This window comes from Dendrobates tinctorius, unplaced genomic scaffold (genome assembly GCF_039654945.1).
Source record: "Dendrobates tinctorius isolate UK_male_01 unplaced genomic scaffold, ASM3965494v1 ptg000039l, whole genome shotgun sequence".
Taxonomy (NCBI): Eukaryota; Metazoa; Chordata; class Amphibia; order Anura; family Dendrobatidae; genus Dendrobates; species Dendrobates tinctorius.
In genome coordinates this window covers 53,906,921-53,924,997 of record NW_027361707.1, presented here as the reverse complement: position 1 = coordinate 53,924,997, position 18,077 = coordinate 53,906,921, and the positions used below count along the sequence as shown (strand labels likewise).

General features: G+C 44.1%; 1 protein-coding gene across 3 annotated transcripts in view; it reads right to left on the bottom strand.

Moving 5' to 3' along the window:
- TBC1D19 (TBC1 domain family member 19) overlaps positions 1-18,077 on the bottom strand; it is a 294,506-nt gene that overhangs the window by 155,512 nt on the left and 120,917 nt on the right. For all 3 annotated transcript variants that reach the window (XM_073574712.1, XM_073574713.1, XM_073574714.1), the window contains exons 9-10: positions 8,662-8,734; positions 7,720-7,758 (exon numbers count right to left, since the gene is read on the bottom strand). In XM_073574712.1, coding sequence (XP_073430813.1) covers positions 7,720-7,758; positions 8,662-8,734 — 112 coding nt within the window. The remainder of the gene's footprint in view (positions 1-7,719; positions 7,759-8,661; positions 8,735-18,077) is intronic.

Here is an 18,077-nt window from a genome sequence, read left to right as displayed (position 1 = left end):
CGGCTGTCGCACGCTAAAAGACGCTTTTTATTGTAAAAATAGTTTTTGCATCACCACATATTGAGAGCTATAATTTTTCCGTATTTTGACCCACTGAGTCATGTGAGGTCTTATTCTTTGTGGGACGAGTTGACGTTTTTATTGGTACCATTTTCGGGCACATGACATCTTTTGATCGCTTTTTATACCGATTTTTGGGATGCAGAATGAACAAAAACCAGCGTTTCAAGAATTTTTTTTGGGGGGTGCGTTTACACCGTTCCGCGTGCGGTAAAATTGATAAAGCGTTTTTATTGTTCGGGTCAGTACGGTTACAGCGATACCTCATTTAGGTCTTTTTTTAATGTTTTGGCGGTTTTATGCAATGAAAACTATTTTACATAAAAAATAATTATTTTTGCAACGCTTTATTCTGCGAGCTATAACTTTTTTATTTTTTTGCGGATGACGCAGTATGGCGGCTCGATTTTTGCGGGACAAGCTGACGTTTTCAGCGGTACCATGGATATTTATATGCGTCTTTTTGATCGCGCGTTATTGCACTTTTGTTCGGTGGTATGATAATAAATCATTTTTTGCTTCGTTTTTTATTTTTTAAGGGGTTCGCTTAAGGGGTTAACTAATGGGACAGTTTTATAGGGCGGGTCGTTACAGACGCGGCGATACCAAATATGTGTACTTTTATTGTTTTGCTTTTTTTTTTATTTTCAAAAAATGAATTTATTGGGGAATATATATTTTTTTTTTTACTAATTTATTTAGCAATTTTTTTAAAATTATTTTTACACTTTTTTTTAACTTTAATACATTGTTCCAGGTGGAACATCACTGTCCTGTGACAGATCGCTGATCTGTCACATCACAGGTCACTGTGACAGATCAGCGATCTGTCACAGGCACTGCTGCAGACTTCCTCATGCCTGCGCTTTGCAGGCACTGAGGAAGTCAGCTCCCTACAGGCCCCCGAAGGTCCCCGTCGCCATCTTGGATCCGGGGGCCTGTAGGGAAAGAGCCCCCGCAGCAGCGCTGCACATTGCGCTGCCGTGGGGGGCTCAGGGAAGCACGGAGGGAGCCCCCTCCCTGCCAATGCTTCCCTTTAACCCCCGAAACACCGCGATCGTGTTTGATCGCGGTGTACAAGGGGTTAACGTGTCGGGGGTTTAGGAGTTTCAGCTCCTTAACATGTGCCACCCTGTTTTTAAAGGGACCAAAAGTAATTGGACAGATTAAATAATTGTAAATAAAATGTTCATTTCTAGTACTTGGTTGAAAACCCTTTGTTGGCAATGACTGCCTGAAGTCTTGAACTCATGGACATCACCAGACGCCGTGTTTCCTCCTTTTTGATGCTCTGCCAGGCCTTCACTGCGGTGGTTTTCAGTTACTGTTTGTTTGTGGGCCTTTCTGTCTGAAGTTTAGTCTTTAACAAGTGAAATGCATGCTCAATTGGGATGAGATCAGGTGACTGACTTGGCCATTCAAGAATATTCCACTTCTTTGCTTTAATAAACTCCTGGGTTGCTTTGGCTTTATGTTTTGGGTCATTGTCCGTCTGTAGTATGAAACGACGACCAATCAGTTTGGCTGCATTTGGCTGGATCTGAGCACACAGTATGGCTCTGAATACCTCAGAATTCATTCGGCTGCTTCTGTCCTGTGTCACATCATCAATTAACACTAGTGACCCAGTGCCACTGGCAGCCATGCATGCCCAAGCCATCACACTGCCTCCGCCGTGCTTTACAGATGATGTGTTATGCTTTGGATCATGAGCTGTACCACGCCTTCACCATACTTTTCTCTTTCCATCATTCTGGTAGAGGTTGATCTTGGTTTCATCTGTCCAAGGAATGTTCTTCCAGAACTGTGCTGGCTTTTTTAGATGTTTTTAAGCAAACTCCAGTCTAGCCTTTTGATTCTTGATGCTTATGAGTGGCTTGTACCGTGCAGTGAACCCTCTGTATTTACTTTCATGCAGTCTTCACTTTATGGTAGATTTGGATATTGATACACCTACCTCCTGGAGAGTGTTGTTCACTTGGTTGGCTGTTGTGAAGGGGTTTCTCTTCACCATGGAGACTATTCTGCGATCATCCACCACTGTCTTTTTGCATTGATGAGTTCACCAGTGCTTTCTTTCTTTCTCAGGATGTACCAAACTGTAGATTTTGCCACCCCTAATGTTGTAGCAATTTCTCGGATGGGCTTTTTCTGTTTTTGCAGCTTAATGATGGCTTGTTTCAACTACATGGAGAGCTCCTTTGACCGCATGTTTCCTTCACAGCAAAACCTTCCAAATGCAAGCACCACACCACAAATCAACTCCAGGCCTTTTATCTGCTTAATTGAGAATGACATAACGAAGGGATTGCCCACACCTGTCCATGAAATAGCCTTGGAGTCAATTGTCCAATTACTTTTGGTCCCTTTAAAAACAAGGTGGCACATGTGAAGGAGCTGAAACTCCTAAACCCTTCATCCAATTTTAATGTGGATACCCTCAAATGAAAGCTGAAAGTCTGAACTTCAACTGCATCTGAATTGTTTTGTTTAAAATTCATTGTGGTAATGTCTAGAACCAAAATTAGAAAAATGTTGTCTCTGTCCAAATATATATGGACCTAATTGTAAATTAAAACTGACCTAGTCGAAATCTTTGAAGTTCTCTAGATGCTAGGCCGGAGCCGTAAATCCATGGAAACCATAATTTTTCAAATTTGGAGATGGCCTTGCTTTTCAAATATATGTTTTGTTCCAGATTTAATAATCAAATAATTTTATTTATTATATATTTTGTTACAGTGGGTGCCTGCTCTGATAACCAATGTAGGACTATCAATTTCATGGACACGTATAACATGCGTGCCACCGCTATTTTGCCATGTTCGTCAGAGCTCAGATCTTCCATATATCCCAGTATACATACTAATGTAATGGTGAGGGATCTGTAACGACTGAATATGTTCTATTAAGGATCGCTATTACATCTCTCCAGATAGTTTCCAAAGGGGAGCATGTCCACATGACATGAAGCATGTTAGCCGGGGATGTTTTACATCTAGCACATAAGGAGTCTGGTCGAAGCCCTATGTCATGGAGAAATTAGGGTGTTCTATATGACTGGTGTAGCACCTGTGAGAAAATCTATGGGATTCACTCAAAGACAACTGTGAAACTCCAGTATTTCACACCACAGCCCTTCTTCAATAAGGAGTATCATGCCCTCCCATTTTTCTTTTGATTGTATAGGGTGTTTTGATAATACAAGGTCCAACAGATATCTATAAAGTAATGAGAATAGTCCTCCAGAGTTATGCGAGCAGGCTATTCTCTGTATTACATCATTTTTGGTCACTCTGAGTGATGACATCGTTAGATAGCCCCTCCAGCGATCAGGACCAGAGAGCAAGCTGGTTTCTAATGTAAACATCGGGAATCCAGGAGCCGCGGCTCTTGGATAGCCACTGTTTACCTTGGAAACCGGCATACATGCTGGTTTCCAAGGTAAACATCGGGGATCTATTAGCCATGCGGCTCCTGGATACCCGATGTTTACATTAGAAACCAGCATCGCTGATCTCTCGCTGCCACACGCAGCGATGCGTGCTGGCCAGCGATCAAAAATGTCCCAGGCGGATCGAGCACGATCAGCGATACACGGCAGGGGGGCCGGTCGCTGATCGCCGTCACACACAGCGATCTTGCTGGCAAGATCGCTGTGGCGTCACAAAATAAGCGATCTCGCTAGCGAGATCGCTGCGTGTGACAGGGCCTTATGTCTCTGAACATACCATTAACTTTCAAGAAACATCTCTGGGGCAGCCAAATTGGAGTATTATGCAACACATATAGCAATTATGGCATCCATATCATCTTGTCCAAGTTGGTGCGACCCACAACTCGCAGTAGTAGTTTAGACCACGTGTCCAATATGCATTTAGATCTCGCCATCATTGGGTTAAGGTTAAGTTTCTCATAGTCAGTAGTTTTAGATGTTACATTAATACCTAAATATTTAAATTCAGTGACCACTTGTAATCCCGAATCAGTATAGTGAGGTGCATTAATGTTCCCATTATCCAGTGGAAGCAATACCGATTTAGTCCAATTAATCACCAAACCAAAATATTTCCCAAACTTCTCAATTATCTCCATAGCTACAGGTAATGTTTTGGAGGCTTCAGCCAAAAATAATAAAGCATCGTCAGCATAAAGCGCAATTTTCTCCTCCATATTCCTTCTGCGAAATCCCACTACTCCAGGGTGATTTCTAATAATCACAACTTGTGGTTCCATGACTAATGCAAACAATAGGGGGGCAGAGGATAACCGTGCCATGTACCCCTCCCCAGTTCAAAGGCTGAAGTAAGGTGCCCATTTACCCTTAATAGTGCCAATAGCCTCTCATATAATAATTTGATCCGTGAAATAAATTCAGCACCCATATCGAATTTCTCCAAAACTACCCAGAAGTATTCTCATTCAACAGTCAAATGCTTTAGCAGCGTCAAGCAAGCGTACGACCCTATCTCCTGCATTATCCACTGGTAAAATCCAAAAGTATGACCTAGCGAAATTGCACTTATCCAGGGCATACAAAGATAACCACTTGCGCAATTGGGCTCATTTACAAAATTACAATATTTTATTACCAAATTATTTAAAAAAATAAATGAACTCAATTAAGGAATAGTATTAACAAGATGCCTCGTGTGAGGGAAGGACTGCCGGAAAAAAGGACCGCATTTGTGCTATTATAGTATGAATGTCCAAAGGGACCATATAAAACGGAATCCCATTCACCTATCAACAGGCTTGTATACTAGATAGGAAAAAGAGCCCAACCTTGTATAATTTACTCAAAAGTCTCCTTTTAAGACATCAGCATGAAGAAAAAAAAAGGGGATACAAGTGCCTGAACGTATATATTAACTATCTGCCAAAATATCTTATATTTTAAGTGTTGCATGCGGATGTCATAATTATCAACAAGTGGGAAAGGATTTAGTTTACCTATTGTGGCGAGAGTCCAAACAAAAATCCAGTGTGCTGCTGCGGGGTCTGGTTGAGCTTCCCTCCACCCCTATTATCCACTGCTAGCTGGAGATTTAAAAATAATCTATGGATATTAACGGCTGTACACCTAGAGGGAATAAAGCCCGATTGACCACTATGAATGACATTAGATATTACGTTATCTAACTTGGTGGCCAGAACTTTGCTACAATTTTAACATCCGTAGGTAGCAAGGATATAGGCCTATAGGAATCGGGATTCAATGGATTATTGCCCGGTATGGGTATAACAACAACTGCTTGTCTCATTGATGTGGGCAGAATGCCTTCCTTGGCTGCCTCCTGGAAGGTGTACAACAATTGAGGTAGTAATAGATATCTGAATTTCTTACATATTTTCCCAGGGAACCCATCCAACCACAGTAATTTATTATTGGCCATTGATGCTGTGGCCATTTGAAACTCCTATTTGCAGGGGACTTTTCAGGCATTTTTGATCTGCCTCAGTGATAGCTGGAAGATCAATCCCTTCCAGATAAGTCAAGGTTTGTTCTCTGCTAACCTGTATTTTGGTTCCGTATAAGTTCTGATAAAATTCTCTGAAAATATTTGAGATTTGATAGGGCTAATTAACCATTGCATCTTCCTCATCTTTTAAAGCTCTTATAAAGGATGTCCCTATGCGAGCCCTTGCGATCATAGCCCATAAATGCCCTGCCTTTTCCCATTCTTCATAGAAATGTATCCTGGAAAATAATCACTTTATCTTGGCCTTCTCCCTAATGTGTGTTGAGTATGCCTCTTGCGACGCTTTCAAGTCATTAGGTCCTCCTGCACCTGATAGGACAAATTTATTTTCCGTGATCCTAACCCTGTCCTGCAAGAATTCCCCCAAACTGATTAGTTTTAGTCTTGGATCTATTTATGGCTTGTACCAAAACTCCCCTCAGGCAGGCCTTCATAGCGTCCCATAGCGAATTCTGCCCCACAGAGCCATTATTTTCCATAAAATAGTTTTGAAGAGTTGACGATCAGATCCATTTTTAACCAGGACAAACCCATCATAGGGTTGTTTCCCACCAACTCACGATGTTCTTAAGTAAGGGTGCAGGGCGCAGCAGAAACACAATGATGTTCCAATCTATAGACTACGCATGGATGTAATCTTGTTTTACCAATCTAATATATAAAGCTCAATGTGTGTATGTATGTGTGTGTGTGTGTGTGTGTGTGTGTGTGTGTGTGTGTGTGTGTGTGTGTGTGTGTGTATTTCCGGGATTGGCATCCGCACCGTCGCAGCTACAGCTACAAAATTTGGCACAGTCACACGTCTGGACCCCGAGAGCATCATAGGCTATGTTGTGAGGCGAAATTTTAACCCCACGCCTTCCAAGTCACCAGACAATTTTGCCCCTATCTACATAATGGGGAAAAAGTGAGCGTGTATCAAGCCCCGCCCCTCATTATGATGTCATAATGGTTGCCATGGCGATGATGTCTTAATAGGTTGCAATGGTGACGGTTATGTCATAACGGTTGCCATGGTGATGATGATGTCATAATGGGTATATGGGCACGGGACTATGGGATGGAGGTTGTGTGATGGGTATATGGGCACTGGACTATGGGATGGCGGATATGTATGATGGGTATATGGGAACGGGACTATGGGATGGCGGATATGTATGATGGGTATATGGGCACGGGACTATAAGATGGAGGATGTGTGATGGGTATATGGGCACTCCACTATGGGATGGCGAATATGTATGATGGGTATATGGGCATGGGACTATGGGATGGAGGATGTGTGATGGGTATATGGACATGGGACTATGGGATGGAGGATGTGTGATGGGTATATATATATGGGCACTCGACTATGGGATGGAGGATATGTATGATGGGTATATGGGCACGGGCCTATGGGATCGTGGATATGTATGATGGGTATATGGGCACGGGACTATGGGATGGCGGATATGTATGATGGGTATATGGGAACGGGACTATGGGATGGCGGATATGTATGATGGGTATATGGGCACGGGACTATAAGATGGAGGATGTGTGATGGGTATATGGGCACTCCACTATGGGATGGCGAATATGTATGATGGGTATATGGGCATGGGACTATGGGATGGAGGATGTGTGATGGGTATATGGACATGGGACTATGGGATGGAGGATGTGTGATGGGTATATATATATGGGCACTCGACTATGGGATGGAGGATATGTATGATGGGTATATGGGCACGGGCCTATGGGATCGTGGATATGTATGATGGGTATATGGGCACGGGACTATAGGATGGAGGATAATTATAATTTGCTATAACTAACCACAGTTAGTTACTATGCCCGGGCAGCGCCGGGCTCTTCAGCTAGTGTATCAATAAAATTGAAGATTTAATCTGTTGAGCCCCATATACTTCTCTACATACCCGATTGATATTGTCCCCAGCAGCATCGCTCTTCCGTGCTCCAAAAGAATATAGGCAGCAACGGTAAACCGGCTTCCTTCCTTTTTTCCATACAGACTCCTAAACATTAACTATGTTTTTCTCTGCATTAACTATGGGAGGAGCATAAATGATCTATCTGCCTAATCTATAAACTGACAGGACATGCTGGGAGTTGTAGTTTTCCAACAGCTGGAAAACCAAGGGTGTGAAATAGTTGAGTAAACTTTACATACCTTTTCTACCAAGCTGGAAATGTTCATTCTCAAACAATTCTTCAGAGAGAAAAAAAGAAAACAACCAATTATTGGCACTATAAAAATGCAATTGAAATTACTGTAAAAGACCACACCTATGAGAAGACCACTACATTTTGCATGACAAATTTCAGCCAGGAGCACAGCTGTGATAAGTATGTGAAGAAATATACACTATATCTTCCTCCCTTAGCACAAGGGGGTTATCTCCAGGTCCATCTCCTCATTGTTTCTTTTCCAGTTGGGCTCATTCAGTCTGTGCACTGCTGTAAAACTGTGGGACTGACAAAAAAGGAGAAGGATGGAGGAGGAGAATGAAGCTGGAGATCTCCTCACCAAGCGCAATGGGGGTTAAAACATATTTCTTCACATATCACAGACGTGCCCCTAGCTGCCGACTGAGGTCTTCAGTCTGCAGCCCGCCCTTACACGTGACTTGGTCGGACTATAGTTTGAATTAGATCAGAGACTCCATTTTATCTTATTCTTGGAGAACCCCTTTAAAGTGTAACTTCTGTGCCATCATTAAAAGGCTTGGGGCTCAGATTTGCAGATAAGAGAACTGTTATGCTCCTGAATTTATTACTGAATTGGTAGTTCTATAAATCTATACACAGAAACTTGCAGTTATTTAGCTTGTAGGTAGCCAGAATAATTTTTAGTATAACGCTACATCTGTCAACATCAGGAGATTTGGCACTCTGTAATAGAAAAACAGAGCCACAAGTCCGGTAATGATGCACTTTAAAGTTAGTCAACACAATGTTATCACAACAGAAATTAAATGATGCTGACAATCCGCCTCCACCGAAATGTCTGCAGATTAGCAGAAAAGTAATTAAAGCAAACATTGTATTATCAATATCAATTCAATTAAAATGAAATAACTCAACAAATGACTGGTACACAATGCCCACCTACCTGGGGGGACTGGAGTGGAGTCATCCACGCCTAGCTGTCCCGTATTAAGGCTCAGTTCACTGAAAAATTCCCTCTGTAAAAAAAAGTATAAATTAATAGGCAAGTTTCATACGGGTAATTCAATATTTCTTAAAACGACAATGTGCACCACAGAACTGTATTAGGGTATTTTCACCTATCATTTTTTTCAGTAATTTCTCTGAGTAAAATATTCCTTTTTTTTTCAGAACTACGAGGGGCGATCCAAAAGTAATGATAATTAATAATAAACACAATGAATATAGTCCAAAAAAAATTTATTTTTCTACATAGTCTCCTAACAAGTCAATACGTTTAGTCCATCTCTTTTCTAAACTTAGAATTCCCTTCGAAAAAAATTCTTGATCTTGACCCTCAAAAAAAACTCCCCAACAGCGGTTATCACGTCACTATTTCCGTCAAATTTCTTGCCCCGGAGGTGTTCCTTGAGCAGAGGAAAGAGAAAGAAGTCACTGGGGGCTAGATCTGGCGAATAGGGGGGGTGTTCCACCAGTTCAAAGCCCGCTTCTTGAATGGTAGCCATGGCAACTGCAGCTTTGTGAGCCGGTGCGTTATCATGGTGAAACAGCACTCCAGCCCGCAGTTTGCCGCGCCTTTTCTCCTTGATAGCCTCCCGCAACCTTCTTATTTGTTCTGCGTAGTAGGAGCCCGTAATAGTGGCTCCCTTCTCCAATTAGTCCACCATAATAATTCCTTCAGCGTCCCAAAAAACGGACGCCATAACCTTCCCTGCTGAGCTTGACACTTTGAATTTCTTCGGCATCGGTTCGTCGGCTCGTTTCCATGTCATCGATTGTTGTTTAGTTTCGGGATCAAAGTGGTGGATCCAGGTCTCTTCCATGGTCAAAAAACGTGACAAAAAATTCTCCTTGTCTGCTTGGAACTTTTCGAGATTTGCTATTGAAATGTCAACTCATTTCTTCTTTTGCTCGTCGGATAACATTTTTGACACCCAACGCGCGGAGACCTTTCTCATATGCAATTCTTTTGCAAGGATTCTTTGAATACTGCCATATGAGATCCCTGTGACCTCAGCTACATGCCTGATAGTCACTCTTCGATCTGCCAACACAACTTCAACTTTTTTCACGTTTTCTTCATTGAGGGACGTGGATGGGCGTCCTTCGCGATGTTCATCTTCCGTCGATTTTCTTCCCAGCTTAAATTCCTTGGCCCAGCGTGCAACTGTGGAATATGGAGAAGAGTCCCCCAATGTTTCCACCAAGTCGCTGTGTATGTCTTTGGTAGACATTTTTTTCAAGCAGAGGTATTTGATGACAGCTCTGAGCTCGTTTTTTTTCCATTTTGATGTTCACTCCTTGGCAGTTCATATTCAAATGAATGTAGCTCCCGGGAATCGTGGCCTATTTAAGTGATTTTTTTTTCCTGGACTAGTGGGTACCTAAGAAAGAAGAAACCATTTTATTTTAATTTCTGTGTGCAATAGAAATAACCGATTATCATTACTTTTGGATCGCCCCTCGTACTTTTTTTGTGATTTTTAAAAAAAGATAGTTTTACAATTTTTGAGAGAAAGAGAGAGAGAGAGAGAGAGAGAGACGCGGTATGCGCTGACTGACGCGCCATTTCATTAAACTGTCAAAATAGCTTAGTTACTCACCGATAACGGTGTTTCTCGGAACCCATGACAGCACTACGGAGAGAGGGGATCCGCCCATCCTGAACAGGAACCTACAGATAAAAAGGGCGGTACCTCCCCTCCGCTTTCAGTTGGTTACAGAGCATCAGAGGGTCTCCAGATTAGTTAAACAGAAGTATATACATAACATTATAATATTGCTTATTATCAAGAAGCACCGTGCCTAAACGGAAACACTCCACGGACAGTAAAACGTGCTCACCACACTCGTGAATTGGGGGAAATAAGCGCGTGCTGTCATGGGTTCCGAGAAACACCGTTATCGGTGAGTAACTAAGCTATTCTCTCTCCCATGACAGCACCACGGAGAGAATTACAGAGATTGGTAGCTTAGGGAGGGACCACCGCCTGAAGGACCCTTCTCCCGAAGGTCAGGTCATAGAGGCTAGATCTAAATGATAATGTCTGAAAAGAGGTAGAAGGTGTTGGCCGGGTGGCCACCTTACAGATCTGTCCTATCGATACCTCGGATCTTTCAGTCCCCGAGGTGACTACTGCTCCTGTGGGATGAGCTCTCAACCCCTCCGGAATGGTATTCCCACTGGATGTATATGCCAATCGCATCCCTTATCCATCTTGCCAGGGTACTCTTAGATGCTTTGCGTCCCCTCCGAGGTCCCTGAAAACACACAAAGAGAGAGAGCCTTCCTTCCTACATCCTTTGGTGGCCTCTAAATACTGAACTAGGCACCTCTTCACATCTAGGGTGTGAAATCTTTCTTCTCCCCTATTCCTGGGATTTGGGTAGAAGGAAGGAAGGACTACCTCTTGGGATCTATGAAAAATGTAATGCCACTATAGGTAGATATGCTGGGTCAGGCTTCAAGATGACTATCTTCTAGAATTTTGGTCAACGGTGGCGCTGTTGATAGAGCCTGAATATCGCTTATCCTGTGAGATGATGCTAGCGCCGCTAGAAGAACAGTTTTAATGATAAGATATTAAGGGGAGCTGACTGGATAGGTTCAAATGGGGGACCTGTTAGTGCAGATAGAACGAGATTCGGGTCCCATGATGGTAATTTCAGGCTAACTATTGGCCTAGACCTGGTTGCGGCCCTGATAAACCGTGCTACCCATGGAATTGCCTGCCACATCCTGGTTATAAAAGGCACCTAAGGCCGCTATCTGTACTTTCAGTGTGTTAACCACCAGTTACTGCTCTAAGCCCCTCTGCAGAAATTCAAGAATTTTGTCAATCTGGATTCCATCCTGGACCCTGGAGGTGGACAGAAACTTCCTTCAAGTTCTCCCATAGGTTCTTGTTGTGACCGGTTTCCTACTCTTTTGTAGTGTAGAAACTAGGCTTTCAGAGAAAACCCCTTTCCCTCAGCAGTGCCCTTTCAAATTCCATGTGTTAAATGGAGGTTCACTGCTCGAGAGTGTAACACTGGTCTCTGAGACAGTAGGTCTGGGAGATCTGGTAGGACCCAAGGGTCGGTTATTGAGAGCATTCTCGGCCAGGAGAACGAAGTTCTTTTTGGCCAGAAGGGAGCCATTAGTATCATTCTCGCTCCGTCCTCTCTGACTTTCCTTATGACTGCCGGAAAGAGAATGATCGGGGGAAAGGCATACATTAGGCTCTGTGTCCACGGGAGCATAAGAGCGTCCAGGGCCCGAGGATTCCCCCTGGGGTCTAAGGAACGAAAAAAGGTTTCACTTTTTTGTTTTTGTAGTTGGCATACAGATCTATGTCTGGGGTTCCCCACATTTCTACAATCTGCAGAAAAAAGGACTGTTTTAGGACCCATTCTCCCTGACGTAATATGGTGCGACTCAGAAGGTCTGCTCTCCAGTTCTCTGTTCCCCGTATGTGCAGTGCCGAGAGAGATACTCGGATAGGGTGAGGATTTCGGAAGACGTGTTCATTAGGGCTCGGGACCTGGTTCCTCCCTAATGATTTATATAAGCCACCATTACCTGATTGTCCGAAAATATGCGGACATGATGACCTCACAGCACGGGTAGGAAGTGTAAGGTGTAGTCTACTGCCCGAGTTCCTTTTGGTTTGCTTCTAATTCCTGGCCTCCCCCTTCCCTCTGGGCCACCCTGCTGTTCATGTATGCTTCCCATCCTGTGGGACTGGCATCCGGGGTAATCATATGTGTGATTTTTATTTTTTACCCAAGGAATCACTTTGGATAGGTTGTCTTTGTTTCCATGCAAGGCTAGGAAATGAATAGTTTTAGAATCTAGGGTAATGCGGCCCCCTAAGTGACCTTGTAATGCTAACTGGCTGGCTAATACATCCCATTGGAGATGTCTCGTATGTAGCTGTGCCCATTGGACCGCCCGTAGGCAGGCAGAGAGAGACCCTAGTAATGACATTGCTTTTCTTAGTGTCATGGAAGGGTTCTAAATCGCTCTTGCTACCATTTCAGCGATGCTCTCTTTTTTGCGGTCCGGGAGGTATTGCTCTTGGGTGTTTGAGTCCAGTGTTAGTCCTAGGAACTCCCGAACGTGTTGGCTCCAACCTCAATTCTCTCAGGTTCAGAAGCTAGCCGAGGTTCTGTAGAGTGTTCATCACTCTGTCCCTCTGTTCCTTGCATTTTAGGGGCGAGCCGCTATTAAAAGTCGTCCAATATGGGATTATTAATTTGTCCTGCTCCCTTAGGCGGGCCATCATTTCTGCTACTAGTTTTGTGTATACTCGTGGGGCTATAGATATTCCGAACGGCATGGTCCCATATTGGACCCCTTTTATCTAACCCTCTAAAGCAACCGCCAGTCTGAGGTATTTTCTGGAGTCTTCGTGGATGGAGATGTGATAGTACGCGTCGCTGAGATCTAATACTGTCCTAAAGCAGTGTGGGAACAGGATTTTGGTGGTTAATTTGGTTGACTCCATTTTGAATTTTTGTTTTTTGACAAACGTTTAGACTTTTCAAATTTATAATTATCCGGAAGGTGCCGTCCGGTTTGGTCACCAGAAAAAGAGGGGAATTGAAGCCTCTGCCCCTCTCCTGCAGGCAAACCTCATGGAGGACTCTTTTCTTTACTAAGCTTAGGACCTCGTTTTCGAGAGCTTTTGTTCTCGTATAGAGGATCTTAGTGGAGTTACTACGTATTTTTGAGGTGGGAGAGAGAGAGAGAAAAAGTCTATCCTTAGGCCCGAGGTGATCAGAATTAATAACCAAGGGCTGTCCGAGATTTTCTTCCACAAACTGTCAGTTAGAAGGTTTCTTGTCTTGGGATAAGTTACCGAAGACGACCTCTATCTCCTCTCCTCTCATCCCATTCCTGTTCCCTCAGTGACCTCTTCTGAAAGAACTTTGTTATGAAAGGACCTTTTAAAAGCTATAGGCCCCAGGTTTGGGCATCCCTTCATTTTATCCCCTGCCTTTGGAGGATGGGATCCAACGTCTCCCTGAATAGGAACTTCGTTTCGCAGGGGATCGAGCATAGCTTCATTTAAGCTTGTAAATCCCCTGGCCAACATTTGAGCCACAACTTTCTTCGGGCTGCGTTTTGACAGGGCTGCCGCTTTGGATGATAATCTTACTGAGTTGGCCGATAAGTCCGCCGAAAAGGTCGCCTGTTTCCCGAATCTTTTCCACTGGGTGTACCTTCCCTTAACTATTTATCTAGTTGATCCACCTATACCATAAGGCTCTGGAGGTACATGTTGCCGCTATAGCTGGCCTATTGCTTCCCAAGCACACTTGAGGAAGGTATCAGCCCTTTTATCTAAGGGGTGATTCAGAGTACCCCTGTCCTCAAAGGGGAGTGCAAACTTTTTTTTTTTTTTTTTTTTTTGAGGCCTTGGCGACAGCTACTTCGGATTTCGAGGCCTTGTCCCAACATGTGGACGCCCCTTCGTCAAAGAGATATTTCCTCTTAAGGTAAGTGACTGCCTATCCGTCTTTTCCCCTTTTTTTTTTTTCCTGTACATTCTCGTTTAGCAGGAACACCCTGCGTTTCTTTTGGCCCAGTCCCCCAACATTATTTCCTGCACGGGCCTATCAGGGCGAGGGTCTGCCACCCCCATGGTAGATCTTACTGCCTTTACCAGCGTGTCTACCTCCTCTAGGGGAAAACAATGACGGCCTCCCGTTTGCTCGTCTGAGGATGATGAGCCGGTATCCGAGGTATCTGAGGTAATCTCCTCTGACGTCGAGACATGTGACTGGGAACCCGCTATGGCGTCCCCCCCTTTAACTTTTTCCCCCCCATATCAGGGGTGAAAAGGGGGGGTACTCTGAACCTCTGAACTGATTACAGCTATTAGGTCCGCGGGATTCACGGAGCCTCTTATGTCATGAGATTGGTAGGGCTCTGCTACCAGTGGGGGATACCCCGTTTTTTGTTTTCCCCCCTTCTTATTTCCCTGATAAGGGAAAAGAAGTCTGTTAAAATGGTGAACATTCTCAAAGGTCACTCACCAGGTATGCACGGTTGCAGGTACCAGTTCGGGAGGTGGATTCAGGTCCCGCATGGGCTGATCCAAGGATGGTGACTGCTCCTTGAAGCCGATCTGCTGAGCTGCGTGGAGTGGCTACTAGACTGGTCACCACGCCTGTCCACTCTTTTTTGCCGGAGATGGTGGTGTCGCTGCTGCCTGGCTCCTGCTTGGGCTGCTGCTCCTGCTGTTCCCCTGTCCCCCACTTCCGGGACGCTTCCAGCCAGGAGCACTTTCAGCGCTTTCATTTTCGAATCTCCCGGCGTGTGACGTCACCTCCTCTCCCAGGCTGCACCGCTCTCTGCCCGGGGAGTGCGCCATGCGCCGACCGCGGGGACCCGGAAGTCGTTTGTTCATTTCCGGGGCAGCTCCATATTGGTAACCTCTGTACCATAGCGCGGCCCGCGCGTGCCCTGAGTCCCCCCCCCAGCCTCCTTTCCGTAGCGGCGGCTCGGTCCTCTCCCCCCCCCCCCGTCCACCCTGACGAGCCCGTCAGCTGCAGCGGTGGCGGCTTCAGGAACCGACCCCGCCGTGACAAGGGCCTCCCCGCTGTCAATCCTCGGACGGGACGGCCATGGATCTCCTCTTTGGTAAGCTGCTGCTGGTTCTGTAGGCCACCCGTCAAGGACAGGAACCCAACTGAAGGCGGAGGGGAGGTACCGCCCTTTTTATCTGTAGGTTCCTGTCCAGGATGGGCGGATCCCCTCTCTCCGTGGTGCTGTCATGGGTGAGAGAAAAAACCTGCTCTGACACGACAACAGTGCTGCGCACACCGGGCATAGTTCTGTCATGCACTGACTGAGGCGCCAAAATAAACTTTATTTTTCCCACAAGCATTCGGCTTCAGTCACGGGGTGATGCCGGTTCAATCACTGCTTTGAGTATATACAGAATGACAGCTGTAACCGAGTCCCCGGCCCTGACTGACACTGGCTCTACATGGAGGCCGGCTGTAAGTCAGGGCTGAGGCCACCGTTACGGCTGCCTCTCTATATACTCAAGAGTGATGACTGAACCGGAGCCGTCCTCATAACTGCAACCGAATGCAGGCAGGAATAAAGTTAATTTTCTCCCCGCTGCATTCGTTTGCGTGCAGGCGACAAACAGCATAATAACGATGTTATCCTGCAGATTAACCCCTTACCTGCATGTTAACAGCATTATTTCTGGTGACTGGTTCCATTTAACATAGCACAAAAACGTACCAATAAAAATGCTCACCACCCGGGCGTAGAACGGGTTCAATAACTAGTAATATTTACTTTGGTAACCCCCTTTCATATATAACAAGCTCTGGAGGCAGAGTTATCTTCTAGGCAGCGTCCTCCCCAGAGCCTGGAAGACGTCATTTACTGTATATAAAGTGATAAAGATGATTTATCCACAACTAGATATCTGATATGATACACACAGGGATCACTCATCAGCAGTCTATAACTTGTATGCCCACATTAATAATTTAGATAGGTCAAATGTGGTGACAGATTTCGTTTATCCTCTTCAGAACCGATGATGTACTGTATATTTATGTAATCGATAGTGTCCCTGCCATTGATGCAGGCTCTGATGCTGAGCTGTCAATCACTGACAGTGGCATTTAACACACACTGCCCGGAAGCCAGTTACAAGTTGTGCCCATCAGCAACCCAGTCACGTGATCACGGTGCAAAAGATGGGTTGTCATGACAGCTATGGGTCTGCAGAAGACCCCCGTGCCTGTCATCATAATACTCCTGTAAACACCAATCCGAGGCTGGGGTTCATAGGAGATTGTGATTTTTGCTATACACACGTAGCAAGGCTGAAGCCTTGTTATGTATATCACAAGCGATCGGACAATCGTTGCTTCAAGTCTCCAAAGTGGACTATTAAATACAGTAAAAAGAAAGGTTTTAAAGAAAAATTAAAAAAAAAAAAAAAACAGAAAAGTTCAAATCAACTCCTTTTTGCCCCATTAAAAATAAAACAATAAAAAAATACACATTTAGTATCACTGCGTTCAGAAAAGGATGATCAAAATTTAAAATAAATTAATCTGCCGATCCGTAAACGGCTTAACGAGGAAAAAAAAATACACCGCCAGAATTAAGGTTTTTTGGTTGCTGCAATATTGCAATAAACTACGATAACAGGCGATCAAAACATCGGCTCTACTCTAAAATGGTATCAATAAAAATGTCAGCTCAATGCGCAAAAAATAAGCCCTCACCCAGCCCCGGATCCTGAAAAATGAGAACGATAAAGGTCTCAGAAAATAGCGACAAATGCAAACATTTTTTTTTAAACAAATTTCTGATTATTTTTTCACTATTTAAATAAAAAAGAAACTATAAACGTTTGATATCTGCATATTCATACTGACCTGGAGAATCATATTACAAAGTTCGTTTTACTATATAGTGAACATGGTAAATAAAAAACCCCAACATAAATTGTGGAATTGCACTTTTTTTTTGCAGTTTCAATGCACTTGAATTTTTTTTCTGTTTTCCAGTACACTATATGATAAAATCAATGGTATCATTCATAAGTGCAATTTTTCGTGATCTCGGGTCGGGTGAGAGCTTATTTTTTGCATGCTGATGTGACGTTTTTAGTCATAACATTTTAGTGCAGATACATTCTTTTGATCGCCCGTTATTGCATTTTAATGCAATGTCGCGGCGACCGAAAACGTAATTCTGGCATTTTGATTTTTTTTTCCGCTACGCCGTTTAGCAATCAGGTTTATCTTTTTTTTTTTTATTGATAGATCAGGCGATTCTGAACGTGGCGATACCAAATATGTGTATGTTTGATTTTATTTTTTATGGTTTTATTTTAAATGGGGCAATTTGAACTTTTATATTTTTTTAAAAACTTTTTTTTCACTTTGGCAATCGACTCTGCTATATACAGACGATGATCAGATCGCCTGCATGTAGCAGAATTGCTGACTTGCTATGAGCGCCGACCACCGGGTAGCACTAATAGCAAACCGGCAGTGACAACTATAGAGGCCTCTGGTTGTCATCCCAACGCCTTGGTGACCCGCAATCACGTGATGGGGGACACCGGTGGGCGGATTTCCGGCGTGATGACCGGAAATGCATGTTAAATGTTGCTTTCAGCGTTTGATAGCGGCATTTAACAGGTTAATAGGCGCGGTAGGATCGCAATTCCTCCCGCAGCGGTTAGTGGCACATGTCAGCTGTTCAGAACAGCTGACATGTGTCAGGAAAGGTGCAGGCTCATCGCCAGAGACCGCACCAAACAGGAGGAAGCGTCCAATGATGGATAGATCTGTCATTGGTCGATAAGGGGTTAAACATCACTGCAT